This window comes from Nansenia antarctica (genome assembly GCF_963989245.1).
Source record: "Nansenia antarctica genome assembly, chromosome: 1".
Lineage (NCBI taxonomy): Eukaryota > Metazoa > Chordata > Actinopteri > Argentiniformes > Microstomatidae > Nansenia > Nansenia antarctica.
Window position 1 is genome coordinate 93,996,859 of NC_137674.1, and position 17,047 is coordinate 94,013,905.

Sequence of the window (17,047 nt, forward strand, 5' to 3'; positions counted from 1 at the left end):
AGTAGCCTTCATGTGTGTTTCTGGGAACAATGGTACTCTGGGGCTCATAACATGGCTGCCAGAGACATCACGCTAACATTATTAGAAAAATAGTTGAAATGAACTAAGCCGTACAATCTAACCATTTCTTATACACACATAACACTGTTTGTCAAAGTCCTGTATTCTCTCATGCTGTGTATTGGAGTCCATTGTGGCCTGATGGTGGCGTGTCCCCAGTATAATGTTTGTGAAACTGATAAAAAATCAGGACAGGAAGGGTCAGGTTTAAGGAAACAGGAAAACTGATGCAAGGAAATGGATCACGTCACCAGCCACACAGTTTCAGCTAAAAGTAATCCTGTACCGACGCAAGTATGGAGTCCTTGCTCAAGTCCCCAATGAAACTTGTACTTTTCACAGGTGAGTGAGCCTATCCATTTTGTCTATTATATAGAGCATGGCAAGGCCTTGAAAATGGTATGGTAGAAATACACATATGTGCTTGGTGACTTCCGTTGATTGTATGTGTGATACACTAGAGAAAATACTTCAGGATACATCAGGTTCATTGTTTTCTTTCTTTCTTTCTTTTTCTTATTGTTAAGAAAATATTCAACTACCAAAAATACTCATTTTTGTTCTACATTTACTTCTGTTCATATAGCATGGCTTTCCAGTGTCATGGACCCATGCGCATTTTCTGATACAAAATGTGATATGAAATGCCATCCACTTGCAACATGTAAAAACCTGAATGGATCTGGCTGCTACTGCAACCATGGATATACTGGTGATGGAACCACTTTCTGCAATGGTAAGTATACGTTCTCAGTCTAACAACCATGTACAATAGGCTGTCCACTGAACACAGGGGGCTAATGTTTTTCACGGCAATTAGTGAATATCCAGGCTTGTGCAATTCACAACTTATAAAGTGGTACCATGAAGTCTAAATGGCTGGATTCTAGTAATGTGTGTTTTCCTATCCATTTATGTTAATACTGAAATATATTATTATTATTATTATTAATAATAATAATATTATTGTTGTTATTGTTCTTATTTATATTGTTGTTATTGTTATTGTCTTTATATTTGGGTCCTTACTGGCGACAGTTAAGTAAACCATTTTAAAGATTTCAATGTTATGGAAACTCTCAGCTTGTGGTATTTATTGTTTTTGACAAACTTTAAACAGCAGTCATTGGGAGAGCAGTCAGATACAAATATGTATATCTGTCCTACAATACATGATACTGGGCAATTTACTCCATGCAAATAGACTACTGTCCCTGGGGTTAACTAGCTTGAATTGCAATAAAATAAAAAATAAAAACTCAACCACGCTTTAAAACTGAAACTCACATGTTAGCTATTTGTACCAGTTTCCAACAGTATCTTGTGACAAATGTTAACATGGCTTAATCTTTTCAACCATATGTGGACTTGTAAGCTATGGAACTGTGCCTTACTGTAGTCGCCTTGGTGAAATAGTTTGATGCATCTGTCTTGCATTCCATACTTTGTCATTGGACAATGTTAAGACTACTTAATGTATTACCTCTTTAGCCTACTGTATAACTACACACATCTACTCATACTGTGCAGCAGTGGAGCATGTCTAGTGGCAATGCAGCTGCAACATTTAGCTCTATGGGTACCACCATCCTCTCAGTCAATTCTCTTGTTTTTGCAAGATTGGTGGTGCAAATCATTCATCATTAGACCACAATACTATTGGAAAATGTATGATCAATCTATTCAAAAACAACCATGTGGTCCAAAACCCTCAAAGTGTGTTAGTCACAGATAAAACTCTACAATGCAAAACATTTTATCTCCTGTCAGCAGACTTTGTTTGACAGCCAACATTGTTGTACTTGTTATGTTTCTGGACACTTTTGCTTAGAATTCCTGGAAACGTTCATATTTCCTGATCTGATCATTATCACGCAAGTTTACATATTTCAAGGGCCCAATGTAAATGAAACTGTGGTAATATAAACATACAGTGTACATTCACTGCCTTACACACAGAATAGTATATTGCGGGTTAGGGTTAGTCCAATGTGTCCAATGCGCTTTGGAAAATGATGGATTCATTTTAGACAAAGTTCAATAATATGGTGCAGTTTATGGCACCATTAAATTAGTAATTAAATAAGTAATCCTACTCTAAATAAAAATATTTCTCATACAGTAATTTTATGGTGTGTTACCCTTTTTGCGCATGATTAGAGATTAAGTGTCTGCTATTAAGGAGTTCCCAATATCAAATGTTCTAAGATTCCCTGCATCATACCCAGCCTAGCCTATTATGGTGAATAGATATAGAGAGACAGAGGCTGGTTAAAACAGTTAACTTGAGTACACAGAAAATACTCTAGTTCCATCCATCTTGCTACCATTGAATTACATTATGAAATTCTTGCCGACAGCCATAGCCTACTGTTGCAACAATGACGGTTCAAAGGTCTGGAATGTTATGGTAATATCTTTCCCTTGAATTTTGTCACCTCCCATTTTTGGAAGCTAAAGATATCCCTTCCCGGACAGGCTTTGTGCGCAAGGTAAAGTGAAAAATAAGACCGGTGTTCATCATGATGAGGCGTTTAGAATTGGAGTTGGCATGGTGGTTATTTCATGACTATATAGAGACCCGACAGGTAGTGTGCCGTCAGGGCCAGCAAGGCCTTCTCTGCTGGCCTAAACATCATCAGAATATACATTTTATTTTAATATATTTTTTCCACAAATATGTATTAATGATTCCCCATAGTCTATTCTCTTCATTTCATAGCTTTCCTCTTGGTTGCGCTGCTTCCAGTCTCCGATTGAGATTTGGAGGGCTGGCCTTTATGTTAGAGCTTTTATCCAATCAAAATGTGTTGCCAGGGGGCTCCAAAATCTGCCCGCCTGCACAATAAACCGTGCCGCGGATACGACCTGTAACTTAACGTTGAACGAGGAAACCTGTGGCGTACCTAGTGGAAACCTACGTAGATTTCGAGTTGGCGAGCAAAAGCAACAACGGCGCCTGCTGTAAGGCTCAATGATGTCAGCACCCAGCACGTCTTTTGATTGGATACGCACTATTGATACGCACTATTGATATTCACTATTGAGATGCGTAACTATGCCGGTAGATGTGGGACTTTTGAACACCTTTGGGGACAACCGAGTGGATTTACAGCTCAACGAACAAGTGCGCGGGTGACTGATCGATAATACTGATCGATTGTGTCCTGTTTTTGGGTAAACAATAACTTTCATTTAGGGGACACGATTTTCTTGCTGAAAACAACCCAGATTTACATTACCACCTGTCCACAAACAAAGTGTTTACTGGGACGTGAGGCAAAATACAAAACGACCAGATTTTTGCTATTGCTGAAGTGATGGGAGAAGAGATCAAAATAGAGATTAAAAAGGCACCCTTTGTCGCTATTATGGTGGACGAGACGACAGACGTGGGTAATGTAGCGATCTTAAAGATGTTAGTTTAACACTCTTCATTGTAAATGCGGATTTATTGATAAAAAATGCTTCGGAAATATTAATATAACTCTGTTGTACTATGTTAAGGTGATGCAACGCCCGGTTATACTGTGTTTCTGTCTAGTTTCTAGAGCCATGACGTCATAACGATGGTATTAAGAGGTAGAATAATTCAGGTAGGAATGTGTCGGACTCGGACATCACTGAAGGCCTAGGTGTGAAATGCACCGCCCGCCACTGTGTAATTATGAATTCATACAAAAAGCAACACCAGATTTGTATGACATCTCGTGACGTTAGAATTATAAGGTTCTATCTACATTTTTGTCAAAATTGTGTTTTTTACATAATCTGATCCATTAGGTGTTTATTAATGCCTGTGTGGTGTTATTTTTAAAATGTTGACATTTTTGAGTTAGTAATTCGTAAAATACAAAGGTTCTATCTCACAAAACACTGGAATGTAAAAACGTTGACGCTCAATATCTCTGAACTACCCGAAACGGAGATAGAACCTTATAATTCTAAGCTCACGATCTTTAGGTTAGGTAGGTCTCCTACGTGACCTCATCAGAAGCTCAATATCATTGTGCCGTTTCTCATTGGCTGGCACAGATGACGTTCATGTCAGGAGGGAAGGGACCCTCCTCCTTTATAAGGTTTTGTGTCTTGATCATGGTTTTGTGTCTCACTATGGGAAAATACTGACTCCCGTATTTGCCAGACATGCCTGCAAGACGACAACTGTCCCCAATGGACCCTCATACACGAGGAGTCACACTCTACGAGGAACCCAAACGGATGACTGAATGTGCTAGAGTTGGTGTCATAACATCCAACCTATAAAATCTAGCAAATGTGTGGAGCGAAGCCCGCCGCACACACCTCCTGAATAGAAACCCCCTTAAAGAGAGCCCATCAGGTCTCTAGACCTCTAGTAGAGCACATAAGCCCAGGGGAGGCTGGAGGCCCCTACTAGAGTAAGCCAGGGCAATAGCCCCCACTATCCAACAGCAAATCTGCCCGGTAGAATTCAGTTAAGAATGCCCAGCACATGAGTTGCACTCAGCGATCGCAGGTGTATACTGCTCCACACTATCAGTCTGTGTGCCAGCGTGTGTAATTGAGGGGACCTCAGCCCCGCCTGTCTGTTTACGTAGGCTACGACAGTAGAGTTGTCTGTCCTCACTAAAACATGATGTCCCTTTAGCCACAGGAGGTAATGTTTTAGAGCCAAGTGAACGGACGGTAGTTCCAGGCCGTTTATGTGAGTAGAACGTAGGTGCGGGTTCCAGACCCTATTCACCATTCTCCCCTCGAAAGTGGCACCCCAGCCCCTCAGGGAGGCTTTCGTGGTGACCATTTTCCTGTTCAGGACAGGGACGCCCTGTGTTAGGAAACCTGTACTCTTCCACTGGCTGAGAGCCAGTGCGCAGTCTCTGGAGACCCTCGCATGATGGTGACCATCGCGGTGGTGGTCCAGACCCAGGGAGGCCACCTAGCGCTGGGTGCCTCTCATATACAGGCGCCCCAGAGTTATGGCCACCACATAGGAGGCATTGCAATGCATTGGGTGGGAATCACCATGCTCTTTTCCGTATTTATCCGAAAACCCAGGCTCACTAGGTGTTTCGAGAGAATTACAGTGTGATGTGCCACCTCCTCGTGGGAGGGGGCTGCCACCAGCCAGACGTTGATGTACGTGGCCACTCTGATGCCTCTCTCCCTGAGAGGGGCTTCTGCTGCCTCGGTGCATTTCACAAACACCCTCAGGCTCAGTGACTGACCAAAGTGAAGGACCACATACTCGTAGGCTGTCCCTTGGAAAGCAAATCTCAGATATCTCCTGTGCGGAGGATATCATTGGGATGTGGAAATAAGCATCCTTCAGGTCGATTGATGTGAACCAGTCCCCTACTTATACAAAATGCAGCAGGGAGGAGTGTGTCGACATCCTGAACCTGTATTTTCTGAGATGCTGATTCAGAGCGTGGAGGTCTAGAATAGCTCGCTTTCTTTGGGATCAGAAAATACCTTGAGTAGAACCCGTTGTGGGTCTCCTCGAGAGGTACAACTCTTATCGCCAACTCCTATCCCCCTTTCTTCCTTCGAATGGACATTTCTTCCAGGAGAACATTGGCTGACTTCGTCCTGAGCATGAGAGTATATTATTATCTCTGTGAAACGAGGGGGAGTGACATTGAATTGAAGTCTGTAGCCTTTTTCTAATGTCCTTAGCATCCAGTTTGACCGTGTGCAGGCTGCCCATTTCTGTCCGTGCAGAGAGACGGAGCTCACCGGCCATCCCGTGAAACATGATGTGTTGCACCCTCTTGTGGCACGCAGCATGCCCTTCCGCGGGGCAGAGTGGCCCATGGAGGGGAAACTGGATGAGCTCTCCTCCTTCTCCGGAGAGGCTATCAGGCCACCCGCTTCTTCTTCCTCACAGACCCGGCTGCTGGAGGAGGAGGCAGAGACATCTGAAGGTCTGGCCTGGGGAGCCTGTTTCCTGGCCCAGGGGTTCTTAGGCCCGTTCTTAGGCCCGTTCTGAGGCCTGTGGGGCTACCTGCGGTTTGGGCACCCTGGGGGTCTTGAACGCAGGCACAGACACAGCCTGAGCATATGACTGCCGCTGCGCCATGGGTGCGGGCTGCGTTACGGGAGGCACAATTTCAGTGGAGTGCACTGTGGAGTGCATGTCCCAGCTAGCCATTTGCTTCTTGCATGGGCAAGGCTTCTGGTTAGCCTTCTCGTTAGCCTCAACGTTAGCCATTGCTAGCTAGTGGTTGTAGGCTACATACTAGCAGACCTGCTAGTTCACTAGCTAGCTTGTTCAGCTGCCAGACAAAAAGGCGAGGGCTAGGGGAGAGATATAGCTATCCACTTTCAGTGAGTTGCAGGAACTATTAGCCTACTACTTTCCCGTTTCTCACACGAGGTATTACTACCCGTAAAATGGTTCAAGGCTAGGGGACGGATATTGCTATCTAGCCTTTAGATAGCAATATCAAGTGCCCGTTTCTTCACACAAGGTATACCTGTATATGATTTGGTTATTGCTACTCTTATTGTTTAGACAAACAGAGTATTTCTACTCCGTGTCAGAGTATTGCTACCCGTAAAATGGTTCAAGGCTAGGGGACGGATATTGCTATCTAGCCTTTAGATAGCAATATCAAGTGCCCGTTTCTTCACACAAGGTATACCTGTATACGATTTGGTTATTGCTACTCTTATTGTTTAGACAAACAGAGTATTTCTACTCCGTGTCAGAGTATTGCTACTCTGTGTCAAGAGGTATTGCTACCCCTGTAGTCAAAACCTATGCAGTTTAGCAGCAGAGAGCTAAGTGCCCGTCGACCAAGTTGGTTGCTCAGGTCTATGGACTGTTAAGCTTCAGCTGTTAAGCTATTTTCCTATCCAACGTCAGGTCCCTGACGAATAAGATGGATGAACTGAGACTACAAGTTGCCAAAAATAACATCGTGGGAGATAGCTGTGTGATCATTCTCACTGAAACCTGGCTAAATGAAACTATCGTGGACTCCGCGATTAGCTTGGAGGGCCGCACTCTACATCGCGCCAGCGGCAAGTCCCGTGGAGGTGGGATCATAATATCGACGAAGGATAGCTGGTGCTTAAACACGAAAACTGTAAGTAGCCACTGTTCCCCAGACCTGGAATACTTGACTGTTAAATGCCGACCCACATACCTCCCGAGGGAATTCAACGCGGTGTACATAACATCTGTTTACATTGCGCCTAGCGCGGATGGTAGCCTAGCATTGGCGCGGCTATATGACGTCATCAGTGGTCAACAAGGCACAGATCCACAGGCAATTCACATTATAGCAGGAGATTTCAATCATGTCGACCTGAAGGCAGTACTACCCAAGTTCTATCAGCATGTGAAATGTGCAACAAGAGGAGAAAAAACACTGGACAAGGTATACACCAACATCAAACGTGCTTACAAGGCTAGTCCGCTAGCTCATCGAGGCATGTCTGACCATGTGTCAATCCTCCTGATCCCAGCATACACTACCATGGGGAAAAGTGCTCCCATCACCACTAAGACTGTCAGAACCTGGCCAGAAGGGTCCGCTCCACTGCAGATCTGCCTAAATGACACCCCATGGCAGGAATATGAGCATGAGGACCTGGAACAGTACACGTCGTCGGTTCTGAACCACATAGTGAACTGCACCAACTCAGTCACCGTGGACAAACGGGTCCGGGTCTACCCCAACACGAAGCCATGGATGACTGGGAAGGTCCAAAAACTGGGACAACGCCTTCTTCGCAGGGAAGAGCACACCGCTGTACAGCACCACCAGGGCTAACCTAAAGCGCGGAATCAAAGCGGCCAAGGCAGACCACAGAGAGAAGATTGAGGAATGCCTCCTGAGCAACGACTCCAGGCGGATGTGGCAGGGGGTTCAGCACATGACAAACTTCAGAGCCAACAGGCTCACAGCCGCAGAGGACGACCCCCTGCTGGCGGGAAAGCTGAACACCTTCTACGCCCGGTTCGACGAGGGGCGAACGGAGGTAACCACAACACAAACACCACTCTCTCCAGCTCTCAGCAGCCTCACCCTCACAGAGCATGAAGTGAGACGCGTGCTGAAGGCGGTGGACCCCAGGAAAGCCTCGGGGCCGGATGGCGTCCTGGGACGGGTGCTGAGGGACTGCGCCGACCAGCTGGCCGGGGTTTTCACCAACATCTTCAACCAGTCCCTGTCCCAGGCCACCATCCCACCCTGCCTGAAAACCTCAACTATCATCCCAGTCCCGAAGAAAAGCACGGTGAGCTGCCTAAACGACTACCGCCCGGTGGCACTCACACCAATCATCATGAAGTGCTTCGAGAAACTAGTCCGGGCCCACATACTCACACGCCTCCCGCCCAACCTGGATCCATACCAGTTCGCCTACAGAGCCCACAGGTCCACAGAGGACGCCATCGCGACGACTCTCCACGCCACTCTATCCCACCTGGAGAGGGGAAACAGCTACGCGAGACTGCTCTTTGTGGACTTCAGCTCCGCCTTCAACACCATCCTTCCAGACAGGCTAGTGACCAAACTACTAGACCTGGGTCTATCACACTCTATATGTGCATGGATCAAGGACTTCCTGACCGACCGCCCCCAGAGGGTGCGGGTGGGCCCCCACACCTCCACAGCCCTCAGACTCAACACTGGGTCCCCCCAGGGCTGCGTGCTAAGCCCCATCCTCTACAACCTCTACACCTACGACTTCACCCCCGTCCACCCCAGCAACTCCATCGTAAAGTTTGCAGACGACACCACCGTGGTGGGATGCATCTCGGGGGGGGACGAGGCGGCGTACAGGGATGAGGTAGAGCAACTGAGCAAGCTGTGCAAGGTTAACAACCTGCTGCTGAACAAGTCAAAGACCCAGGAAATCATCGTAGACTTCAGGAGGAAAAAGTCCGAGATCCAGCCCCTGCTCATCGACGGAGAGAGCGTGGAGAGAGTCTCAACCCTCCGATTCCTGGGGATGCACATGCGGGATGACCTGACCTGGAAGGACAACACAAAAGCCACCATCAAGAAGGCACAACAGCGGCTATACATCCTGAGAGTCCTCAGGAAGGAACACAGCAAGCAGGAGATACTGGTGACCTTCTACCGCGGCGCAGTGGAGAGCATCCTCACCTACGGCATCTGCAACTGGTTCTCCAGCTGCACAACCGCGGAGAGAAATGCGCTACAGAGAGTCGTGAGAACAGCACAGAAGATCACCGGCGCCCCCCTCCCCTCTCTGGAAGAGCTGTACAACACACGCTGTCTCAGGAAGGCCTCCAAGATCTCCAGGGACCCGACCCACCCTGGGTACGAACACTTTACCAGGCTGCCCTCGAAAAGGCGGTTTTGGACCTTGGCCGCAAGGACAAACAGACTGAAGAACAGCTTCTACCACAGGGCCGTCCAGGCCCTGAACACAGCAAAGACCTAGGTTCTGGGCCCTGGACAGTCTGGACGGATTGATGGCAGCTGCTGGACTGAAAAAATCTGGTGTAGTGCTGAGGCACAAATATGTACATTTCAAGCCTGCAAACTGCGACACTTTAAATAAATGTGCAATAACACTATTGTGCAATATGACAACCCTAGTCGTCTATCTGTACAGTATAGTATAGTGGATAGTGTACATAGTCTTTATTTATGTAAACCAGCTCCTTCCCTTCTTGTGATTTTTTTAAAAGTGTTTTTTTTTTTCTTTCCTAACACCAGGGGAGCCACCCTTCCTAAATTTCGTTGTTTGGTACCTGTACTGTAGCAATGACAATAAAGACCATTCCATTCCATTCCATTCCATTCCACATGCACAGTTATCGACAGGCTTCTCCGAGAAGTGAGAAGAGGTTTTTTAATGACGAGTGACGCTCTGTCTACGCCTTATAAAGGAGGAGGGTCCCTTCCCTCCTGGCATGCGTGTCATCTGTGCCAGCCAATGAGGGCTGGCGCAATGATATTGAGCTTCTGATGAGGTCACGCAGGAGACGTTCCCATAGTGAGACACAAAACAAATACTATGAAAGAGAATTTACAAAAAACTAAGAATGTGACCGAGTTACTGTACGTGAATTACGACTTGTGTGGAGGTTAGACAGCATTAGGAATGAACTTTGTCAAATGTTAGAGTAAGTTGTCAGGGAAGGCATTAGCAAACATAAGCATGAGCAACAAGAATTAGCACCAACAATTTTTTTTACCCAACCACGATTCGAAACAGTGATGTTGAGGTTGCAAGTCAGGGTGCCAGCGACACTGAGGTTCCAAATTGGGGTGCTAAAGCCTCCACCACCACACCATCCTCCTTATGAACTGGCATACATTTTTGCTTTCATGTCCGCTCAGTCGTATTCGTAGCTTTTAATACAACCTGGGTCGTAAGATGTCATACAAATTTGGTGTTTGCTTTTTGGATAAATTCATACAAATTAGGTGTGAGATCCCATTGACCATGGGGACATGGGGCAGTTATGTATCTCTCCCTCTCTCTCATCACAACAGATGATAATGAGTGCCAGAATGTCACAAATATCTGTGGAGATGAAGCCAACTGTACCAACATAGAGGGGAGCTACTACTGCACCTGTCTTTCAGGGTACATGTCAACAGGGCCAGCCCACTTCCAAACAAACGATGGGACAGAATGCACAGGTCATTTGTTTTGTGAATTTTCTCATTGGTCATGATAAACATTTCACTGATACACTCTGTAATAACATCCATTTTTCAGCACTGATAAACTATTTATGAGTAGTAGTCTATGCTATTGTATTAACAAATTATTTCTCTTTCATGTCTAAAATAACTTATTGCATCATGGACCTTTCATTACAATGAAGTAACCCGTTAAATATTTCAGATATTGATGAATGTAAGACTGGTCCAGTCTGTGGACCTTTCTCACGTTGCCACAACACAAATGGATCTTTCTTTTGCACCTGCCAACGAGATTACATCCCAACTTCAGGCACCAAGCAGTTTTATCCTGAGCATGGCATCAACTGTAAAGGTGAGTGTTTGTATGCAAACACTGCAGGAAGTATCAATTCGTCCTCCCCTTGCATATTAAATTAAGATGTCTTAAGTCTTAAGTATCTTACATTTTCAAAACTATCATACAATTATTATAACTTCATTTTATAGTTTTACTTTTGTCATTTTTTTTATTATCATAAATTCTGCAATGATGTAAATGTGTAGAAATTGTTCACTAACAAACACTATTGAGATACATTGCTATCAGATCAATAGGATGATTCATTTGTTGTTTTTCAGAGCATCCCAAGAAGAATTGCCATGACAACATCCTGTGCATAACACTAACTGTCAACAAAACACTTCAATATGTAAGTACTCGAATAAAGAAGGAAAGTATTGTACCATAAATGACATTATATATTAGAGTATACTGCCCTCTGGTGGTCAGAATTGGGACAAACATATTCAATGTGAATCTAGCCACTGAGAATGACAATGACCTAACTCAAAAATATGATATTATCCATAGGCTCTACACATTTCCATAGTGGTCTGATATCATGTGCTAAAAGACCTTTAGTTAGTAATTCTCCATTTAAGTTGACTGCAATACTTTTTTACTTATAGATTCCAACAGACCTTTATCATTAAAAGCTCATTAAAGTCAGCTCATTAAAAGTGTTGTCTTCAATGTGTAGATGAGCAACCTCACAGAGCCTCAGAGCATGCTGGAGGAGATACTCAAACAGACCTCCGGGGAGCTGACCTCGGTGGAGGTGATCTCATACGTGGAGGCCCTCTCTCGTTCTGCCTCACTCATGAGCTTTGGGGAGAAGAATCAATCCACCAGACCAGCCCAGACCAAAGCAACTCTCACTGTAATCTTTGTCTCCCCCATATCTTAATACGTTATTATTATACTGTCACTAACTTATTCATACTACAATGTATAGTGCGGTATAACCTAGAGTATTAATTCATGTTTTTATGGTTAATCATAGTACCTCTGAATATTGGATGATATCATTTGTACGACCTGCCTGAGCTGTAATTGCATTTAAGTTTAATTGATAATACATTCTTAGATACAACTTCTTAAAGTATAAGAAGATTAAAAAAAATACAAATAAATAAAATAAAATACACATTTTACATCACATTTTAGCATGTACTACACTAACCATTTTGGTTTCCACAGACATTTGTGAAAGCTGTAAATAATCTACTTGAGAAGGATGAGTTGGTGGCATGGAGCAGAATCAAAGAGGATCATAGAGATTACACAATCACCAAACTCCTACACACAGTGGAGGAGAGTACTCTGACCTTGGCCAGAAACTTTAAAACTCCAACCGAGCTTGAGGTCAAAGCGAGTGAAATGGGTAAGCCATTGAGTAATACATGAATTCACCATTGAATACAGTTATTCAATGTTTGTTACAAAATCCAGGATGTCATTTTCAGATTTAAAATTGTGTTCAGTTATAGGATGATGATAAATCTGTTGCGATCAAGGAATGAGATCACACGATTAATACTTTTATGTGAAGAGCACTGTTTTCATCCAAACAAAATGCTTTTTTAAAATGTGCTGTCGTGGTCGAGCATGGGCCATTACATACATATTTAGCACTTTGTTTATATACAAAGACATGTAAACAGTTGCTGCTATTATGAAACGTTGCATATGCAGTACGGCCAGAGATGACAGCAAAGCGCAAAATGACATGCTAAACCTTTAAGACACTGAGGTAGTTGAATGGCATGTGGTGTAAAACTCTAATGCTGTTTGCATGATATTAATTCTCCTTCAATCCACCACATGGCTGTTGTTCTTATTGTATGACTTATGTCCTCCTTTCACAGAATTGAAACTCTACACATTTGATGTCCGTCAGACAAAGAAAATCAAGCTGTCTGTTTCAATGGCGAGGGATCATATCAATCTAACTCCAAAATATAAACAGGAAGTTGACAAAAATGGTAAGAGACTTTGACCCTATTCCATCAATGTCGCTAAAGGAAAATCCAGGCTTATTGTTGATGTCTCGCGAAAGTGTCACGAAATGTATCAGAGTAAGCCTGGATTTTCCTTTAGCGACATTGATGGAATGCCCCCTTTATATCCAACCTATGCATCAGTGCCATATATAACTGCAACACAAAAGCATCGGTAATATATACAATAATATCACTCAGTAAAATGTAAAATCTAGGTAACAATACATTTGAATCAAGAACACAAATTTGTTTAAATGCTTTTTTTTTCTATTTTGCTGTCCATCAGGAAGTGTGTCTGTAGTGTTTGTGAGGTATGCCAGCATTAATGACATCCTAAAACAAAGGACTGACCTCGGCGTAACAGACTACTCACGCTATGCCGGACCTGGGGAAATGATTGTGAACTCTCAAGTGATAGCAGCTGCCATCAAACCTGCTGACTTGTACCAGCTTGACCATGTGACCTTCACTCTGAGACACAACGAGGTAAAATCACACCTATGTCGCAACATGTGCTCTACAGGGGAAGAACCCTAACCTGAGATCCAAGCATTGAAATACACATGTTGTGAAATGTTTTTTTTCTCATAATTAATAATCAATTATTTTGTATTTATTAAAGTGTAATTATCTACTTAAGTAAGAAATATAAATTGGTCAAATGTGTGTTCATTTTGAGGGCAGCCATTCCTATATTTACAAGAATCAAACCATTTTCAAGTATGAAAGGCATGCAATTTGTAATAGTACTGTAGATTTAAAACCTGTCATTTTATTCTCTTTCCTCTGAAGCCTATTGACACTGATGTTGACATATCCAAATGTGCCTTCTGGGAGTATATGCCAGCCAACATGCAGGGCCACTGGTCCACCGAGGGTTGTGAGAGGGTCAATGTCAACAGCACTGCCACCACATGCTCCTGTAACCACCTCACACACTTCGCCATTCTCATGTCCTCAGGACGAGCCAATGTAAGTGCACACGCTGTCCATATGATTCATCACAGGAATAAACCTGATTGTCCTATGGCTAACAGTCATAGTCATTGTTTCATTTCAAATAATGATGTCCCAATAATTATGTATATTTTCAACAACATGTTCAACACTGCTAGCTAAATTGAGTTGATCAAGAGGGCTTATTACATAAAAACATAGCAAATATTGGTTACCACACCTTCTCCATGTTGGTTGTCTTCTTTCCAGCTGGTGGCCCACTACAACATTCTGACCAGAATCACTCAACTGGGAATGATCATCTCAATCATCTGCCTGTCGATGTGTATCTTCACCTTCTGGTTCTTCAGTGAGATACAAAGCACTAGAACCACCATTCACAAAAACCTGTGCTGCAGTCTCTTCATGGCTGAGTTCATCTTTCTGGTTGGGATCAATATGAACACACATAAAGTGAGTACAACCACTGCACTTCAGATCAATGGAACATTGAAATGCTCACATTCTTAAACTTGTTCAGAATGTCCAGCTGTGCGTGTGTGTGTGTGTGTGTGTGTGTGTGTGTGTGTGTGTGTGTGTGTGTGCGTGCGTGCGTGCGTGCGTGCGTGCGTGCGTGCGTGCGTGCGTGCGTGCGTGCGTGCGTGCGTGCGTGCGTGCGTGCGTGTGTGTGTGTGTGTGTGTGCATCCACTTTGCATTTGATTACGTATGCAGTCACCCTTGTCTATTAAGATTTCATAGGTGGTCGTCGTGTGATAAAGACTTCTTTTGTTTCTCTCTGTTTCTTTTTTTCTCTTTGTCTCCTCTCAGCTATTCTGCTCCATTATTGCCGGGCTCCTCCATTATTTCTTCTTAGCTGCCTTTGCCTGGATGTGTGTTGAGGGCATCCATCTGTACCTGATCGTAGTCGGTGTCATCTACAACAAAGGGTTCCTGCATCGTAACTTTTACATCTTTGGATATGGAAGTCCAGCAGTGGTGGTGGCCATTTCGGCTACACTCGGCTCCAAGTATTATGGTACCAATAAAGTGTAAGTAGAAAAAGAGGAGAATTTGTGTACTATAGTAGTACTAGGTAGTACTATAGTGCTATAGTAAGCATGTAGTAAAATAATCCTTTGTGTTTCAAAGGTGTTGGCTGAGTACTGAAAATAACTTCATATGGAGTTTTATTGGGCCTGCATGTTTGATTATTCTGGTAAGATTCAAGGTTTGACAACAATAACAACAATTCATTAAATAATGGAATAATTAAATGCACATTTGAAGGGTGAGAAAAGGTTTATTTTAAAGACCATGTTTCACTGGATCTAGTTTGTTTCTTTGGGTCCATCTGCTCTCAGGTGAATCTCCTGGCATTTATAGTGATCATCTATAAAGTATATCGCCATACTGCTGTGAAAAAGCCTGAAATCAGCCACTATGAAAACATAAGGTATGGAAAAAGTTGATTCACTTGCAGAATGTGTGCACTGAATATCGAGGGCTTATTATTACATGTTGTCTTAGGTAGTTAGAACAGTACGCAACCCCATATTTGCCAGAAATCCTAAGTTGCTTCAAAATAAAGTAGATTTACATTAAGTCTGGCTAAATAATATATCAAGTCAGAATATGGCCCGTAATGACAAAAGCATAAATGATCCTTCCAGATCCTGTGCCCGTGGCGCCTTGGCCCTTCTGTTCGTCCTGGGTGCCACCTGGACATTTGGCGTGCTGCACATTCTCAACGAGACCACCCTCACAGCCTATCTGTTCACCATTGCTAACGCCTTCCAAGGGATGTTTATCTTCATCTTCCTCTGCGTGTTGTCCAGAAAGGTAACCTCCACTTCTCAAGAGAGATCATATTTATTCTAGATCTGTACAGTATCTCCCATACTTTCATTCCCCTTTCATTATGTTTTTGATCAAACCAATATATATATAATATACTGATATAAATATGAGTTTTGATGTATTGAGAATCTCTATCTGTATTGAACAACTGTATGCACTTATTTCCTGTATTGTGTCATGTCTCTACTAGATACAAGAGGAGTACTACAGGCTGTTTAAAAACGTGCCGTGTTGTTTTGAGTGCTTGAGATGAACAACGCCATGAAACCAACAAAGCCCATCATCTTTGAAACTGACTCGGAAATCTTGTTTTACCTGCAGTACCATGCATTACTGCAATATTTTGCACTGCATCAAAAGGAATACAAAAGGAATATACTGTCAGAACAATAATAAGTACTTATTAATTATTGTTATTATTATTATTAATAATAATAATAATAATAAGGCTAATCAAAAATGTTTATGTAGCAAAGATTCTAATGCACTGTACATCTATTTGTTTTTTGTTTTTTTTATGAAAAATTGTCTTGCTAAAAGTAGATTATTGTGCCTGTATTTTCTTGAGATGATGGTTATAACATGATACATAACGTATGTATCATCATGAATCTAAACACTATGTTTAAATCCAACTCCAGGTAATTATCTTACATTATTCAACAATTTCTAACATACTGTACCTGTACATAACCAATACAAGGTGACTATATAGTAGTATGTGTGACATATTACTTTGTAAATTATTAAAGTGAATACAAATAAAAAGATGTTTCTATAGTTTCACTTTTCCAAGGGTAAAACTTCTAAAATCTATGTAATCTATATGTTTTATGAGTTTTTATGAGTCTCCCTTTTCACTCTTTATACTGTAAGAGAAGGATGATGTTGGTTACTAGATAGATAGATAGATAGATAGATAGATAGATAGATAGATAGATAGATAGATAGATAGATAGATAGGTAGGTAGGTAGGTAGATAGATAGATAGGTAGGTAGGTAGGTAGATAGGTAGGTAGGTAGGTAGGCAGGCAGGCAGGCAGGCAGGCAGGCAGACAGACAGACAGACAGACAGACAGACAGACAGACAGATAGATAGATAGATAGATAGATAGATAGATAGATTGTGTGCACAAAATGTGCCTCACCCTAATTCACAGAGTTAACAAAGAAAATGTATCACGACTTAATTTAAGGACTGTAAGGGGGGCCTCTATTGGTCGTAGTGGGAGCTGATCTCTCTAAATAG

At 42.9% G+C, this 17,047-nt stretch overlaps 1 protein-coding gene across 1 annotated transcript; it reads left to right on the forward strand.

The window, feature by feature from the left end:
* Window positions 1-10,495: 10,495 nt before the first annotated feature.
* On the forward strand, window positions 10,496-16,434 carry adgrl4 (adhesion G protein-coupled receptor L4; the record flags this gene model as incomplete). The annotated part of the gene is made up of 14 exons (XM_080527475.1): window positions 10,496-10,676; window positions 10,885-11,034; window positions 11,301-11,371; window positions 11,702-11,881; window positions 12,202-12,385; window positions 12,870-12,986; window positions 13,291-13,490; window positions 13,797-13,976; window positions 14,211-14,414; window positions 14,770-14,990; window positions 15,091-15,157; window positions 15,303-15,394; window positions 15,612-15,780; window positions 15,989-16,434. The coding sequence occupies 14 exons, from the start codon at window positions 10,496-10,498 to the stop codon at window positions 16,049-16,051; spliced, it is 2,079 nt and encodes a 692-aa protein (XP_080383601.1). The 3' UTR covers window positions 16,052-16,434.
* Window positions 16,435-17,047: the final 613 nt, after the last annotated feature.